Raw genomic sequence first — 18,826 nt, 5'->3', positions numbered from 1 at the left:
ATTAACTGTGAATAAAAATCAGGAGGGTTTTCCCTCCTACCACAGTAAAAGTCCAGATTTTCTGTTTTTCTTACAGGGCAGGTGAGGGTCACAACCTGGTTGTCACAGATGACTGGATGACTCATTCAGAGACGCTGGTCTAGCTGTGACATTAACATGGTAATAGCTGATTGGTAATTTGATTGTACTAAGTATTACCTGTTTGAATAAAGCGTAGTCCTGTCATGTGGATAATGTTCATTGACATACAAGGAAGAAGATGAAATTGTGGTCGCCAAGGAAGCAGCTTCAAACAGCGATGGGGTACTAGGCACCAGATCTGGCCTGTGTCGGGATCCCAGTGCTGGGTGACAGAAAGCAAAACAAGCCCTCATGAATCTCACTAATAAATGTTGTTTCAGTGTCTATGATAATCTAAATGAGTCAAAAGCATACATTTTACACATCAGGCTGCAAATTAAATTGTGAATTAATTGTGCTCTTCTGAACTGCAGCAGAAATGCAAATAGCTCCTTGCAAAAACAGCTTAAACAGAAAGGAAATTGGACTAATTTACAAAATGGCTAATGGAAATGACATTATGAATGTTCTTTTTCAAACCTAATAAAGTGATTTACTCTTTCAAAAGATGACATAAAAAACTCCTAGGAGCTTGAAGAGATAATTCGACAGAGATTAAAAGGATGATTGGCAAATGTATAAACAGTGAACCTGATCCCCCTTGTGAGGCTATGCTCATATCTGTGATTCTCAGTGCAGATCTAAAAACTCAGATTTGCTAAGAGCCAGGAAACAAATGCTTCAGAGACTAACAGCCAGCTAAACCTTAACCCTGTTTGAGCCCATATGCATCTATGAATATTATTCACAGCTCTTCTTGATATTATATTTTAACAAGGAAGACTGCTTTTTTTAAAACTCATTTTTCTTTAAAATGTAGGTACCTATGGAAATACTCATGCAAGAGTATCCCCCATCAGAAAAGTAGAACAGTCAAGTCTATGCTCACTCTGAGTCTACATGGATTTTTTTTTTTTTTTTTTTTTTGATAGTTGAATCTGGATCATCTTAACTCATCCTCTCCCAATGGTCAGCCCGTCAGAGACAGTATTTTGCTTAAAGGACCAACTACAAAGATCAGAGTTCCTTTAAAAAGAGACATATAAATTCCCAGAGATAGAATACTGTGAACAAATCTTGTTTTTATCATTCCATAGTTGGACCTTATTTCCCCTCATGGAGACACTTTATTTTTTAATTTTATGGAACTACAGCTGACACATATTCAATAACACTGGATCAGTTTTAGGTATAAAACAGAGTGATTTGATATGTTTATTGGGTTGACCAAAAAGTTCATTTGGGTTTTTTTCTGCAAGATGGTATGAAAAACCCGAGTGAACTTTTTGGGTAACCCGATATATATTGTGAAATGATCATCACAATAAGTTGAGTTAACATCCCAGCACCACGCACACTTATAGAATTTTTTTCTGGTGATGAGCATTTTTAAGATCTCCTCTCTCAGCAACTTTCAAATATGCAATACAGTTATTAACTTGAGTCACTAGGCTGTACTGTGGATCCTTTTTAATCCTTTCCCCAAAGTAAGCTAAAACAGATGATAATAAATACAATATAGCCTTAAGGTGTTTGTGGTATTCCTTTATAGGTACCATAGGCTCAGAATTATGTACTGTCATGAAGTGTATGAATGGAAATTGACCCTAACTGGCACAATTACATGAGTGTGAGGTTTTGGACTTTGGATTTTGAGGGACATAGATGGAGAGGTGGGGTGAGTAATGGAGGGAAGAGGTCAGGCACAGAAGGCCTGGACTCTGGACTAGGAGACTAGACACATTAAAGTGTAGGAGATGGTGCAGTTTTGCCGCTGAGTCAGATCAAAATAAAGAACTGCCATGATGACTAACAGATGATGAGCATATAAAATTACACAAGTACTCAACATTCAAAAACCAACAAGTCTAGCAGTTGACAACTGGCTGGCAATCTTCAACATACTTGATTCCACCTTCTCATTAAATACACAGAAAAATATGAAAACTCTCAAGATTACAGAAAAGAGGAACTGAAACACAACCTCACATCAGATTCCAATGAATCTCTATTAAACATAAGGTGGATGGAGCTGGACTGAGAACAGCTAATACAGACTTGGGTCCTGGGCATACTCAGCTTGACTTCATAAACCAGAGGCTTCCTGAGTGATAGATTATAGAAAAACACTACCTGTCCAGTGACTTGGGCCTGGGTTAGAGAGCATCCAAACACCAGGGAGCTGACTCTTAGAAGCAGCTCAATGAACCAGAGAACTGTTTCCTTATGTGCCCACACCCTTCAGTTTTAAAAAAATCTAATTAGTGTGGCGGGCAGAATTCTAGAATGTTCCCCAGTGACCTGCAACCTTATATAATCTCCCTTTGAGTGTGGGTAGAAGCTGTGAGAATGATGTGATATTATTCTTGTGATTATTTTATCTTACGTGGCAAAAGGAATCTTGCAGATTTAATTAAGGTTACTAATCAGTTAACTCTGAGTTAGTCAAAGGGTCTCCCCTTTATCCAGGTAGGCCTGGCCTAATCATGTGAACCCTTTAGCTATATTAAAGGGTCAGATACGGTCATGGCAGAGATTCTAAGTGTGAGGGACACTGATTTGCAGGAAATTCTCCATCTGAAGATGGAGGGGGCTGCGTGGCAAGGAACGAGGATGGTCTCTAGGGGTAAGCCCGGTCCACACCTGTCAGATAGCAAGGACATGGGTACTTCAGCCCTACAACTGCGAGGAAGTGAATTCTGCCAACAATAAGAAGTGCTTGGAGAAGGGGTCTTCTCCAGAACCTCCAGATGAGAACTCAGCCTAGCTGACACCTTGATGACCCATTTCTGAGGTGACCCTGATATAAAGTTGTGTCCAGAGGATCAGGTAAACCTTGCTAGTCTTCTGACTTACAGAACTGGGAGATAGTAAATAGAGGTAATGATAAGCTGCCAACCTTCTGGTAATTTGTCACATGGCAAAAGAAAATGAATACAACCAGACATACTGAGAATGACAGAAAACATGTTTAAAAACTGAAGGGGCGTTTGGTGATGACTTGGTGCACCCTGAAAGGGAAGTCCCCAAATGCAGAGCATTATAAAAAGACTGAATCTTGCAGCAAACTTTGTAGATGCAGAGAATTGTCCAGATAAATTCATTTAAAAATAATATGTCAACAGTTTCAAAGAATATGCTCAACAGGTTCTTTTTCAACCTTCAGAGACCTTTTCTGGTGAAGTGCCTTTTGATTTAAAGCAACAGGTCCAATAGTTCATTTGAAAAAAAGCATGATTTGTGCACTGCTTCCTATGTTTTCAGACTTTCTAGATTCTATGTAGTATATTTATTATACTTATTCCCTCAGATTAACAACTGGACTCACAGCTTACACTTTAGAAGCAATAAATACATGTTTATATACGTATAGCTGACAGAAGCCGTACTGAGCACACTATCTGAAAGCTTGTCACAGTTTAAAAATGAGTTAATTCTAGAGACCTAGGCAGTGTGGTAGGGAGATACCAATGCAGGGAAGCTAGGGAAAGAGGATGGATGTCAGAAACTGGAGCCATTAACTCAGAGTGAGGAGCAAGGGCACTTCAGTAACTCTTGTTGAAATCACTAAATCTGGGTAAAAGTTGGTTTATAAGATGAGAAAAAAAGAAATCCAACTTGGCACATATGGATAAGTGCTGCAAAACGGCCAAGGATGAACACGCTATTTTAAAGACCCCGAGGAAAAGAAAACCCCAAGGGGAGATCTAATATTCTACAGGAAGTAAAAGAAATTTTCAGGAAATGCTGGGATTCCCAAAAGAATAAACTGATAATAAAATCTAAAATGTCACTTCCTTTTATAGGATTAGAAGAGAAAATCCAAATGATTAACTCAATAGAGAAAAATATTTGATAAAATGCAATACTCATTCTTGATAAAAATTTTAGAAACTAGGAATAAAAAGGAACTTCCTCGACTTGATTATGGGTATATGATACATCAAACTACTTTCTCAGAAGTGAAACATTAGAATTCCCTCTAAAATTAGGATGAGGCAAGACTGCCCACAAGCACGACTTCTGTTCATCACTGTACCAGAAGCCCTAATCAGCAAGTAAGAAAGATGTGAGGTCTATGCAGTAGCAACAAATAGCCAGAAAAACCAAATCTTAAAGATACACTATCTGAAAAGACACAAAACACGTATTCCATCTTTATCTTTACAACCATTTGAGAAATAAATCTAACATGAAGTAGGAACATGACATGCCAGGAGAAAATTAGAAAACTTCTATTAAACTCGTTAAAAAGGACCAAAATAAATTGGTAATTCACTGCTATGCTGTTGGTCAGTCCAGTAGCTCAGTTGTGTCTGACTCTTTGCGACCCCATGGACTGCAGCACGCTAGGCTTCCCTGTCCATCACCAACTCCTGAAGCTTGCTCAAACTCATGTCCATAGAGTCCGTGATGCCATCCAATCATCTGATCCTCTGTTGTCCCCTTTTTTTCCTGCCTCACATATGTATACAATGTCTATGTATGTTTGGGGGAAAAAAATTATATATATGTAATATATATATATATATATGCACAGACCAAGGTCTACTAGTGAAAATACCAAAACCTTCAGATTTGGTACCTCCAGGTAGTGGGATTATAGATCTTTGTTTCTGAATATTTTAGTATGTTCTAATTTTTTTTTAACCATAAACCAATACCAGATTGTTTATGTGTTTCAAAAATTTTACATTAACTGTGTCATACTATAAATATATTTAAAAAAATCAGTTAAGAAGATCCTGTTGTAGTTCATGAGCATGATGATTGGGTGTTCATGCTGCTGCGTGACATGTGCCTCCCTGCAAACCTTGTTGTGACACTGGCACATTATCTGTCTGATGTTAAAAAAAAAAAGAAAAATCAGTTAAGAGATTTTGTTTCTTAGCGAAACTATCATCTAATTTTTCTACTGTGAGTTTACATTACTTGTATGAATAAAAAAAAGAAGAAAGAAAAAATTCTTGTGGTTTAAGTTCTGTGTCTTTACCTTCTTCATCAAGGCTGCTAAAACTCTGCCCTTCAGTAAGCAAATCATGCTTCTCATCCTTCCATTCCTGGCTAACTGAGGACACAATCTCCTGTGAGGTTGCCTTCAGGGCGGCGATGGAGTTGCACCGTTTCTTAGAAGGTGACGCCTTCAAAGCTAGAAAAAGAAAAAGAATAGATAATTATTGTAAAACTACATTAAAGATATATTTTTAATTAAAATTATGACTTATTAACATTTTAGTCATTATCTGAGTAGGATGCAAAGAGCTTTGTTTTACATACACAAGGAAAGGGAGACAATATTTGTCCAAAGTGACTTAAATCAAAATGTCTTAGAATAAATCCGGGTTGAGCTGTCTTTTCAGATTTTGAAATGTAGTCTTACTTGAGGTGAAATTCAAATGTTTATTGCTAAAGAATTATTTTTCCTCCTCTGAGCAATGTTTTTCTAGTGCTAAGAGGAGGCTGAGTGGGTTGATAAATGCAGATGGTAAAGTAAGGAGAATTCTCATGACCCCAGTTTTATTAACTTGGGACTGGGAATTTCTAAACATGCCAATGTTTAATCTTATACTTACGTTACCCAATTTAGCCAAGTTACTTCTGGTTTGCTTTTTTCAGTGACTTTCCACTGAAATTTCCTACCCTTTCGGTCTTCTCTAGGTCATAGTTACATTAGATGTATAATTCACTCCTGATCTTGGTCCAAACAGCATTCTATGACTTCTGAAGTATGTTGGAAACCTGTGCCAAGGCAAGTGTACTTCACCATCAATCATGCTCACCGAAGGCTGTGACTTTACTTCTGATATGTCAGTGGGAGCTGCTTCAGCTGCAGCCAGACCATCTTCATTTATATTCTCTTTAATTATTCTCCTTGTCTGAACATTGTGAGAGCATTTCCTTGGAAGGCAGAGGAAGAGGGAAGTTGAAGCCTGTTTATACTTCTCCCTGAACCTGGTCTTTGCAGTGTCTCTCTTCCTTTGGAGGTTTGCATGTAGGGGTAACCTGACAGCTGATGTTTGGCCTTGGGAATCTCAGAGCTTAGATTACACAGTTCATCAGGGGCCTTCCCATCGGCAGCTTGCAAGAACTTAACTGGAGAAGGGCTTTGGGACACACAAATGAGGAAAGCATAGAGGGCAATCTCTCCACTTAAAGAGAAGTGGAGGTTTATGTGTCCCATGAGCAGTATTAAAATGATCATAGCATAATTATAATCAATAACATGTGTAGAGGGCTTGAGAGTTTGGAAGCCAACATTAACATTCCACATCTCAAATTATCCAGAAGGTCATGTGAGGGAGGTAGGCCCTTTTATGGGTCCAGAAACTGAGAGAAGAAAAGTTGTGACCTGCTTAAGGTCACAGAGCTAGAAAGCATGAAACCCCAGGTGTCTTTCTTTGAAGTTGTTTAATTGGTGGTTCACTTTCAAGCTCTTTGGCATTCTATCTTCTGATTAAAGTGAGGGGTGGGAAAGATAAAACTAGAGTTTGTTTTTCTTTGAGGAGGAAGATTTTGAATGTTTAAAAACTGATTGAAATGGATTTTAATGGTAAATAAGTGGAACAAGTAAGTCACATTTTTTTAAACTCACCATCCCATCAAAACAGTGGTCATATTTGCTTGAAGTCATTAACCATATGCTGGCTTTTGCTTTAACATTCTATCTGCTAACTTTTATAAACCTTCAACTCTCATCTTTATAGTAGAGTTGATTCTTGAACAACACAGGTTTGAATTCAATACTAAATACAACAGTTTCACATAATCTGGGGTTGGTTAAACCATCAGATGCAGAGAAAGCATACGAAGGATGGCTGACTAAATTACACAGGAATTTTAATCACACAGGGGTTGGTGCTCCTAGTCACTCCTCCCATTGATATTCAAGGGTCAACTGTATTTTAAAATTTCTAAGTCAGAAGATCTCAGTGTGGTTCAGGGACTGCTAGGAATCCCTGAAATTTTCTTAGAAGGTCTGTGATGCTAAAACAATTTTCTTAATAATATCAATAAGTTATTTATCTTTCTCACTCCTATTCTGTCCTGAGTTTTCTACATGACCTGTGGTTATAATCACAGATTGAATTCAGAAGCAGACATGAGAATCTAGATGTCTTCTATTAAGCTAGAATTAGGGATTTGAAAAAATAGAAAATAATGCCACTTTTCTCATACAATTATTTATTTTGGAAAATATAATGATTTTTCAAAATTACTTTTTTGTTAATATTGACTTCTGTTGACATGCAATTTTTTATTTTTATCTTATAAGAATTCATGAATATTTAAAACTTCCCTCAATTTTAAATTCTAATAGGTTAAATATAGATATTAAGAGATATAATGACATGAATAAAGGATCTTTGGGGTCCTAAGTCATTTTTAATAATGTAATGTGGCCCTGAGACCAAAAGATTTGAGACCTGCATAGTTCTAGGCCAATGCTCATTTCCTAAACTGAGGAACAGCTAGGATCAGAAGAATGTTGGCAGCGACATGGAAGGGTGAATGAGGGGAAGATGCTCAGAGGTCTGTGCTCATGGTCAAAGTACTTGTGACTTATAATGGACCAAAGGCCAAGAGTCCCAGTAAAGAAATAACTCTTTGCTCATTATCAGCATACATGCAATATGGAGCAGAGAAGACCCCAAACAAATTCCTGCAAGGACCACACAGCATCTTAAGAAAGCCTTTAATTTTGTCATAAATGGTGACTCTTCCTCAAAGGAATTATCTGAGACTCTCTCAGTGGATAAGGACTTGAATCTTGCAGAAATTGAATATCTCAGGGACTTGTTTTGATGGGAGAATCTCAAAGGATGGTTTGGGCTGGTTACTTTCTTTTGTGCTACAGAAACTCCTGAATTTGTCTTTAGCTCACCTATCTGCCACCCCTGAAAACTCTTATGTTCAACCCTACCCCTGGGCCTTTGTACATGCTGCTCCTCCTACATGAGATGTCTTTCTTGCCTCTAACTTTAAATGTTGGCTTGCATTTTAGGACTTAAGTATTCTTTTCATTGTGAAGTTATTTTTGGGAAGATCAATTTTATTTCTAGCTGTGTACCTACAGTAGCCTGTGCAAAAACTCTACTAACAGTTGCTTTATTACATTATAAATCTGTTACAAGTTCCAATCCCTGACCCAAAATATGCTATGAAATTACCAAGGGAATTAATTTTTTTCAAAAAAGCTTTCTATATTATTAATGTTTAGCATAGTGCTAGGTACATAATATGTGCTCAAATGTTGGTTGAAAGAACTATTTCAAAATTTTAGGACAGCTGATTTTTAACTAATTAATGTATTATTATACTCCTTTCAGAAAACTTAAGGTTTAGTACTTTAGACACATTATCTGGGTAGAGAATTTTAGTGAGGTTTCAACATTACAGTGACTAATATTTCCAGAAAGCATTATTGGATTTTGCAAACATTATTACATTGACAGCAGGACTCAATTCTGGGGTGGATAAATGGATTTAAGAAGATTAAAAAATTTGATTAAAAAAAAAGAAACCTAAAGACCAGGTACTGTTTTCTTGAGGTTAGGGGTAGGGAGGGGAAGTGTTCACCTACAAAGAAAGTATGCCTATAGGAACTAAGGGCTTTATAGGTTTGATGCATGAGACAAGTGCTCAGGGCTGGTACACTAGGATGACCCAGAGGAATGGGATGGGGAGGGAGGTGGGAGGGGGGTTCAGGATGCGGACACATGTAAATCCATGGCTGATTCATATCAATGTATGGAAAAAAACCACTACAATATTGTAAAGTAATTAACCTCCAACTAATATAAATAAATGAAAAAAAAAAGGAACTAAGGGCTTTAACTTAATCATAGTTGATAAAAGATGTTGAAGTTGCATTTTATTTTTTTTTAAATTTTATTTAGTTTTTTTTTTTTTTCAGTGGGTTTTGTCATACATTGATATGAATCAGCCATAGAGTTACACGTATTCCCCATCCCGATCCCCCCTCCCACCTCCCTCTCCACCTGATTCCTCTGGGTGGGTCTTCCCAGTTCACCAGGCCCGAGACTTGACTCATGCATCCCACCCATCTGGGCTGGTAATCTGTTTCACCACAGATAATATACATGCTGTTCTTTTGAAACATCCCACCCTCACCTTCTCCCACAGAGTTCAAAAGTCTGTTCGGTACTTCTGTGTCTCTTTCTCTGTTTTGCATATAGGGTTATCGTTACTATCTTTCTAAATTCCATATATATGTGTTAGTATGCTGTAATGATCTGTATCTTTCTGGCTTACTTCACTCTGTATAATGGGCTCCAGTTTCATCCATCTCATTAGAACTGATTCAAATGAATTCTTTTTAATGGCTGAGTAATATTCCATGGTGTATATGTACCACAGCTTCCTTATCCATTCGTCTGCTGATGGGCATCTAGGTTGCTTCCTTGTCCTGGCTATTATAAACAGTGCTGCGAAGAACATTGGGGTGCACGTGTCTCTTTCAGATCTGGTTTCCTCGGTGTGTATGCCCAGAAGTGGGATTGCTGGGTCATATGGCAGTTCTATTTCCAGTTTTTTAAGAAATCTCCACACTGTTTTCCATAGTGGCTGTACTAGTTTGCATTCCCACCAACAGTGTAAGAGGGTTCCCTTTTCTCCACACCCTCTCCAGCATTTATTGCTTGTAGACTTTTGGATAGCAGCCATCCTGACTGGCGTGTAATGGTACCTCATTGTGGTTTTGATTTGCATTTCTCTGATAATGAGTGATGTGGAGCATCTTTTCATGTGTTTGTTAGCCATCTGTATGTCTTCTTTGGAGAAATGTCTGTTTAGTTCTTTGGCCCATTTTTTGATTGGGTCATTTATTTTTCTGGAATTGAGCTTCAGGAGTTGCCTGTATATTTTTGAGATTAATCCTTTGTCTGTTTCTTCATTTGCTATTATTTTCTCCCAATCTGAGGGCTGTCTTTTCATGAAGTTGCATTTTAAAGTGTCAACATTACTAATTAAATTGCTACCCTAAGTACTTTAAATTAAATTCCATTCATTCATTCAATTATTCATCAAATAATGATTGCCTACAATGTGCCAGGAAATGTGCTAGGGTCTGGGAATATAAATGAGAACCAAATATGGTCTCTACTTTTCAGGAACGCAAAGTCAAGTGGGGAAATAGGACAACAGCTCACTATGACAAAGAATAGTAAGTTCTATGAAAGAAGCATTGTCTAAGTTGAGAAGTGAAGGAAGACCAGGAAAAGATGGAGACTGTTACAGGCAAAGGGACAAGCACTGTACAGGTGCATAGGCAGTCTTGAAGGTAGGGGTAACTGTGGGTGCTCAGAGCTGCCGGAGCCTAGAGGATAGGGCAGAGCATGGAACGTGGGAGGGAAATCGCAGGGGAGGGAAAGAGAGGCCGCCTCACACTGGGACGCAGAAGCAGAGTTGAGGATTTTGCATACTAGGTAATACACTGAAGTTCTTAACAAGAAAAAAACTTCTGAAACATGAGAGGGTTTTCTTTTTAAGCATGGAAATCAGAAAGAGGCGATTGAATTGATCCCTGTGGCTGGGTGGGGTGACACTGGATTGGATGGGTTACATCCATACATTGGAATATTATTCAGTAGTACAAAATAAACTACAAGGTGGCTATGACTGGTGCTAAGAGAGCAATGTGAGGGCCACAAACAAACAAAACAAACCCAAATCATAAGAAACACAATTAAAAAGGAAAGGCACTGTGGAAGAAGGGATGGACACTTGCTATTTCTAGGTACAACTAGGTATTGGTGAGTGACTGCAAGTCAGTGGTTAAGCCTTGACAAAGCTTGATGCCAACATGTCTGGTCTGGATGACTGAGTAAATTGTGGTGGCCTTCAGTGATATGTGGCCTTAGGATGTGCAGTAGGTTCTTGAGCACCCTGGGGGCAATCCAGAAATTAGTCCTAATTTGTGGACAACTGATTTTCAACAAGGAAACCAAGATAATTCAGTGGGGGAAAGAACAGGCCATTCAACAAATGATGCCGGGACAACTGGATATTCACATGCAAAAGAATGAAGCCAGACCCTACCTCACACCATCTAGTATAAATTAAATCAATATCTGTAAATAATATATCTGCTAACAGACATTTCTGTCAAGAATATATAAAGAACTCTCTATAACTCAACAATAAAAAGAGAAATAACTAAAAATAGGCAAAGTATTTGAATAGAGATTTCTCCAAGGAAGATATAGATAGACAAAAAGCACAAAAAAAAAGACGTTGAACATCATTAGTCATTAGAAAAATACAAATCAAAACCAAACTGAGATACTACTTTATATTCACTAGGATGTCTAAAATAAAAAGACAGTAACAAACCTTGATGAGGATGTGGAAAACTGGATCTCTCATACATTGCTAGTGAGACTGCAAGATTGTATGGCTGATTTAGAAAAGAGTTTGGCAGTCCCTCAAAATGTTAAATAGAATTACCATCTGACCTACCAATTCCATTCCTAGGTATATACCAAGAGAAATGAAAACTTATGTCCACAGAAATCTTGTGCATGAATTTTCATAGCAGCATAACAGCCAAAAATGTAAACAACACAAATATTCATCAACCAGTGAATCAATAAACAAAATGTATTTTTTCCATACAACGGAATATAATCCAGCAATAAAAAAGTAAAGTACTATAAGATGACTAAACCTTGAAAACATCATGTTAAGTGAAAAAACCAAACACAAAGGCCACATACTGGATACTTTCACCTATATGACATATCCATAACAGGCAAATCCAGAGAGAGAGGGAAAATAAATGAGTAGTTGCCAGGGGCTAGGAAGAGGAAGGACTGAAAAGTAACTGCTAATGGGTATGTGGATTTCTTTTTGAGGTAATGAAAATATTCTAAAATTAGATAGTGGTAATATTTTTACAACTTTGTGAATATATTAAGAATCACCAAATCACATACTTTGGAAAGGTGACTTTCCCAATATGTGAATTATATCTGAATAAAGATGTTGTAAAACATAGAGATCAAAATGGGGAAAAAAATAGATCTGACCACCTGAGGAGTAAAAGATCTGTAATATTAAAAACACAATAAATTATACAAATTAGAAAGATTCCACAACTCACACCATATGTTATGGAATTGAGGATGCCACTGACTGTACCATGAATTTATACACTGCTAAGAAAGCAAAAGCTCTGAAGATGGGGAATCTCATGAAGGAGACTCACTGAAGCTGGGGTCCCAAGGACTATCTCCTCCATAAATCTACCAGGGGCCACAAAGAAATGCATGTTTTTAACCACAGCAAAGGGTGAAGAGAGGCAGAAAATTTGAACCACAAGTTGGTGTTCACACAGGATTTCAGGCTGAATAAATACTGTTATGCTCTATCTTAGGCAGAAAAGACAATCAGAGAATTTAATTTGTAGTGGTCTCAATTTTAGACCATTTTTAAGATACCAGTGAGACAGTCAAATGTGAAATAAAAGTTTTTCTTAGAATGAAATAAGGTTTAGAAAAAGGGACTGATATATTTAGTATGTAGAGTTCACACAAATCATTTGGATAAATAGTAAACACTAATATAAATGAGCAAATATTTTGAAGTTCAATTCTCAAAGGAACTAAAATGGCTAATAAACATGAATAATGGTTGAACTTCACCAGTACTTAAGACATGCAAAATAAAACAACCAGATAACATTTTTTCCTTATCAGAGTAGCATAATTAAAAAAGAATAATTCTGGCTAAAGGCTAGAAGAATATAGGCACTTGTGGAAAGTCTAGAATGGCATAATCATTCTGTGCAATAATGTGCATTTTATACACTTGGTACTTCTCTTGGAATCTATCCTAAAGAAATAATCATAAGCTTGGAAATAATATTTATCTAAAATGATGCTCATAAAAATACTAATTAGAAAAGGGAGAAATAATGTAAATGCCCAATAATGACAGAATCATTAAATAGATTATGGCATACCCATATAATTTTAATGTTGTATCATAATTTTAAACAGCTTCTTTGTTCAATATACAATGATATGGGAAACTACTCATGTAAAAAACAGAGGGCACAGACATAAAACTGTACACCACTGTGCTACTACTTTTGTATAAATACACAAAGTACAGATATAAAGATGGGTAGGAAGTATGTCAAAATATTAGTGTGGAAGATCTGAACAGAAATTTTTCCAAAGATGACATACAGCTGCCAACCAGAATGGCTATTATCAGAAAGACAACAAATAACAAATGTTGGTGAAGATATGGAAAAAAGGGAACCCTTAGGTACTGTTGGTGGGAAGGTTAAATCATCAGCCACTATGGAAAACAGTATGGGGATGCCTCAAAGAGTTAAAAACTGAACTATCATATCCAACAATTCCACTGTTGGATATTCATCCAAAGAAAACAAAGCACTAATTAGAAAGGATATATGCACCTTTATGTTCATTGTAGCATTATTTACATCAGTAAAAATATGGAAGCAAAATATGTGCCCACCTATCAACACATGAATGGATAAAGATCTCTCTCTCTCTCTCTCTCATGCACACAGAAATATTACTCATCCATAAAAAAGAATGAAATCTTGCCATTTGTGACCTCATGGATAGATTGAGAGGGTATTATGCTAAGTGAAATAAGTCAGACATAGAAAGATAAATACGGATATTTCAGGTAGTGGTAGTGGTGGGGCAAATAGGTGAGAAAGATTAAGAGGTATAAACTCTTGTTTGCAAAATAAATGAGCCACAGGTATGAAATGTACAGTGTGGGGAATAGCCAGTAATTATGTGATATCTTTGCATTGTGACATATTATAAGGAGACTTATTGTGATGATCAGTTTGGAATATATAAAAATATCAAATCTCTATGCTGCATAACAGGAACTAATATAGTTTTGTGGATCAATTATACTTCAAAAACAAACTTGTAGAAAAAGAGATCAGATCTGTGGCTATCAGAGACTGGGGGTGAGGTTGTGGGGAGGAGAAATTAGATGAAGGCAGTCCAAACTTCCAGGGAAAAAAGAATAAAATACCTAGAACAGATCCACCTAAGGAGACAAAAGAACTGTATACAGAAAACTATAAGACACTGATGAAGAAAATCTAAGATGACATAAATAGATGGAGAGATATTCCATGCTCCTCGGTTGGAAGAATCAATACTGGGAAAATGACTATACTACAAAACACAGTCTACAGATTCAGTGTGATCCCTATCAAATTATCAATGGCATTTTTCACAGAACTAGCAAAAAATTTCACAGTTCGTATGGACACATAAAAGACCCTGAATATCCACAGCAAGCTTAAGAAGGAAGAATGGAGCTGGAGGACTCAATCTTCCTGATTTGAGACTATACTACAAAACTACAGTCATAAAGACAGTATGGTACTGCCACAAAAACAGAAATATAGACCAATGGAACAAGATGGAAAGCCTAGAGATAAACCCATGCACCTATGGGCACATTATCTTTGACAAAGGAGGTAAGAATAGACAGTGGGGCAAAGACAGTCTCTTCAATCAGTGGTGCTGGGAAAACTGAACAGCTGAGTGTAAAAGAATGAAATTAGAACACTTCCTAATACCATATTAAAAGAGAAACTCAAAATGGATTAAAGACCTAAATATAAGACCAGAAACTTTAAAGCTCTTAGAGAAAAATATAGGTAGAACACCCTATGACATAAATCACAGCAAGATCCTCTATGATCCCACCTCCTAGAGTAATGGAAGTAAAACAAAAATAAGCAAGTGGACCTAATTAAACTTAAAAGCTTTTGCATTGCAAAGGAAACTATAAACAAAGTGAAAAGACAACTCTCAGAATAGGAGAAAATACTAGCAAGTGAAACAACAAAGGCTTAATTTCCAAAAGTACACAAGTAGCTTATGCAAGTCAATACCAGAAAAACAAACAACTCAATTGAAAAGTGGGCAACCTTCCAGTTCAAGAAGGTGGCGTAGAAGGACGTTCACTCATCTCTGCCTGCCAGAACACCAAAACTGCAACTAAATGTTGAACAACCATTGACAGGAGGATGCTGGAACCCGCCAAAAAAAGACCCCACATCCAAAGACAAAGAAAAAACCACAGAGAAATCATAGGAGAGGTGCAATCATGATAAACTAACATCCTATACCTGCCAGGTGGGTAAACTGCAAAATGGAGAACAATAATACCAAAGAAGTTTTCCCACTGTTTTGAAAGTTCAGAACCCCATGCCTAGGGATCTGACAAAGGGACTGGGAATCCCCAGGGAATCTGGCCTTGAAGGTCAGCGGAATTTGATTACAGGACTTCCACAGCACTGGGGGAAACAGAGACTACAGTCTTGGAGGCACAGTCAAAATCTTGTGTGCACCAAGACTCAGAGGGAAGGAGCAGTGACCCCACAGGCGACCGAACCAAAACCACCTGCCAGTGTTGGAGGGTCTCCTGTGGTGGCAAGGGCTGGCAGGGGCTCACCCATAGGGATGGGGGCACTGGCAGCATCAAGCCAGGAAGGTCCCCCTTGGCACAAACTCTCTTGGAGTCCTCCATTAACTAGCCTGTAGACCCCAGGGCTGGGTCACCTCAGGGCAAACAACTGCAAGGGAGTGCAACCCCACCCATCAGCAGATAACTGGATTAAAGCTTCACTGAGCAAGGCCCAGCCTGCCATAGAAAGACCCAGTTTTCCCCACCATCAGTCCCTCCCTGGAAAAGGTCAGTTTTCATTCCAATCCCAAAGAAAGACAATGCCAAAGAATGTTCAAACTACCACACAATTGCACTCATCTCACACACTAGCAAAGTAATGCTCAAAATTCTCCAAGCCAGGCTTCAACAGTATGTGAACTGTGAATTTCCAGATATTCAACTAGATTTAGAAAAGGCAGAGGAACCAGAGATCAAATTGCCAACATTCACTGGATCATCAAAAAAGCAAGAGAGTTCCAGAAAGACATCTACTTCTACTTTATTGATTACGCCAAAGCCTTTGACTGTGTGGATCACAACAAACTGTGGAAAATTCGGAAAGAGATGGGAATACCAGACTACCTTACCTGTCTCCTGAGAAATCTGTATACAGGTCAAGAAGCAACAGTTAGAATTGGACATGGAGCAACAGATTGGTTCCAAATCGGGAGAGAAGTACGTCAAGGCTGTATACTGTCACCCTGCTTATTTAACTTACGCGCAGAATACAAACATATGAAATGCCAGGCTGGATGAAGTAGAAGCTGTAATCAAGATTCCCAGGAGAAATTTCAATAACCTCAGATATGCAGATGAGATCACCCTTATGGCAGAAAGCAAAGAAGAACTAAAGAGCCTCTTGATGAAAGTAAAAGAGGAGAGTGAAAAAGTCAGTTCAGTTGCTCAGTCATGTCCGAGTGAGCGACAAGGGAAAACAAGGGAACAATGACAAATAACATACAAGGGAACTCCCATCAGGCTATCAGCTGATCTCTCAATGGAAATTCTACAAGCCAGAAGGAAATGGCATGATATATTTAAAGCGATGAAAGGGAAGAACCTATAACCAAGAATACTCTACTCAGCAAGACTCTGCTTCAGATCTGATGGTGAAATAAAAAGCTTTCCAGACAAGCAAAAGTTAAGAGAATTCAGTACCACCAAACCAGCTTTACAACAAATGCTAAAGGAACTTCTCTAGGCAGGAGACATAAGAGAAGGAAAAGACCTACAGAAAATAAACCCCAAACAATTAAGAAAATGATAATAGGATCATACATATTGATAATTACCTTAAATTTAAATAGATTAAATGCACCAAAAGACACAGACTGGGTGGGCCGAAGAAAACACGTGCATGTATGTACTTCCACTTAACACGTTACGCTGCTTGACCCCCCAAATTGTATGTAATTATTTTATAGTTAAATTAATCATGTTCCCATTATAGTTTGCCATTGTCATTATCTTTCAGTTTTTGTTTGACTATTGATTGTGAAAAGTGATAAACATCTTTCACTATTCTGATTATATAATTATTATTCATTTAATACCATTATATCCATGATTGGTCAATTCAGCAAAATAATAGAACTCTGTATCACCAAAACTATGATTTATTAGAAATACTTGCAATCACTTTTTAAAATGTAGATGCATGTCAGAATTATCTTGAAATTTTTTGAAAAATATAAATGCCCAGGTGTTGCTTTTTTCCTCCAGGACTCCAGATACCTTTCTAATGGGCATTCATATTTAAAAACAACTGGACTATATGATGATTTTGTTTTATGATGATCTTTAAAAAAAAAGAGTGGGCAAAAGATCTAAATAGACATTACTCCAAAGAAGATCTACAGATGGCTAATAAACACATGAAAAGGTGCTCAACATCACTCATTCAGTTCAGTTCAGTTCAGTCGCTCAGTGGTGTCCGACTCTTTGCAACCCCATGAACCGCAGCACTCCAGGCCTCCCTGTCCATCACCAACTCCTGGAGTTTACCCAAATTCATGTCCATTGAGTCGGTGATGCCATCTAACCATCTCACCCTTTGTCCTCCCCTTCTCCTCCTGCCTTCAATCTTTCCCAACATCAGGATCTTTCCAAATGAGTCAGCTCTTTGCATCAGGTGGCCAAAGTGTTGGAGTTTCAGCTTCAACATCAGTCTTTCCAATTAACACCCAGGACTGATTTCCTTTAGGATGGAATGGCTGGATCTCCTTGCAGTCCAAGGAACTCTCAAGAGTCTTCTCCAACACCAGATTTCAAATCTTTAGCTCTCAGCTTTCTTTACAGTCCAACTCATATCCATACATGACTACTGGAAAAATCATAACCTTGACTAGACAGACCTTTGTTAGTAATGTCTCTGCTTTTTAATATGCTGTCTAGGTTGGTCATAACTTTCCTTCCAAGGAATAAGCATCTTTTAATTTCATGGCTGCAATCACCATCTGCAGTGATTTTGGAGCCCAGAAAAATAAAATCAACCATTGTTTTCCAATCTATTTGCCATGAAGTGATGGGACCGGGTGCCATGATCTTAGTTTTCTGAATGTTGAGTTTTAAGCCAACTTTTTCACTCTTCTCTTTCACTTTCATCAAGAGACTCTTTAGTTCTTCTTCACTTTCTGCCATAAGGGTGGTGTCATCTGCATATCTGAGGTTATTGATATTTCTCCCAGCAATCTTGATTCCAGCTTGTGCTTCATCCAGCCCAGCATTTCTCATGATGTACTCTGCATATAAGTTAAATAAGCAGGGTGACAATATACAGCCTTGATGTACTCCTTTTCCTATTTGGAACCAGTCTGTTGTTCCATGTCCAGTTCTAACTGTTACTTCCTGACCTGCATACAGATTTCTCAAGAGGCAGGTCAGGTGGTCTGGTATTCCCATCTCTTTCCGAATTTTCCACAGTTTATTGTGATCCACACAGTCAAAGGCTTTGGCATAGCTAATTACAGAAATGCAAATCCAAACTACAATGAGATACCACCTCAAATCAGTCAGAATGATCATCATAAAAAAATCTACAAATAATAAATGCTGGAGAGGATGTGGAGAAAAGGGAACCCTCTTGCACTGTTGGTGGGAATGTAAATTGATACACCTACTATGGAAGACAGGAGATTCCATAAAAAACTAGGAATAAAAAGCTACCACATGACTGAGCAGCCTCACTTCTAGGCATATACCCTGAGAAAATCATAAAATCATA

The 18,826-nt window shown here is 37.8% G+C and overlaps 1 protein-coding gene and 1 non-coding gene across 2 annotated transcripts in view; one reads left to right on the top strand and one right to left on the bottom strand.

The window, feature by feature from the left end:
• PIP5K1B (phosphatidylinositol-4-phosphate 5-kinase type 1 beta) overlaps positions 1-18,826 on the bottom strand; it is a 338,680-nt gene that overhangs the window by 81,860 nt on the left and 237,994 nt on the right. The window contains exons 12-13 of the mRNA XM_065908234.1: positions 5,114-5,269; positions 199-343 (exon numbers count right to left, since the gene is read on the bottom strand). Of these exons, the coding sequence (XP_065764306.1) occupies positions 199-343; positions 5,114-5,269 (301 nt within the window). The remainder of the gene's footprint in view (positions 1-198; positions 344-5,113; positions 5,270-18,826) is intronic.
• LOC136148807 (small nucleolar RNA U13) lies at positions 4,863-4,967 on the top strand. Its single transcript, XR_010659578.1, has one exon. It is a non-coding gene; the product is annotated as a small nucleolar RNA U13 (small nucleolar RNA).

Source organism: Muntiacus reevesi, chromosome 17 (assembly GCF_963930625.1).
Source record: "Muntiacus reevesi chromosome 17, mMunRee1.1, whole genome shotgun sequence".
NCBI lineage: Eukaryota > Metazoa > Chordata > Mammalia > Artiodactyla > Cervidae > Muntiacus > Muntiacus reevesi.
Note: the sequence above shows the minus strand (reverse complement) of the source record. Positions and strands in the feature narration are given on the sequence as shown.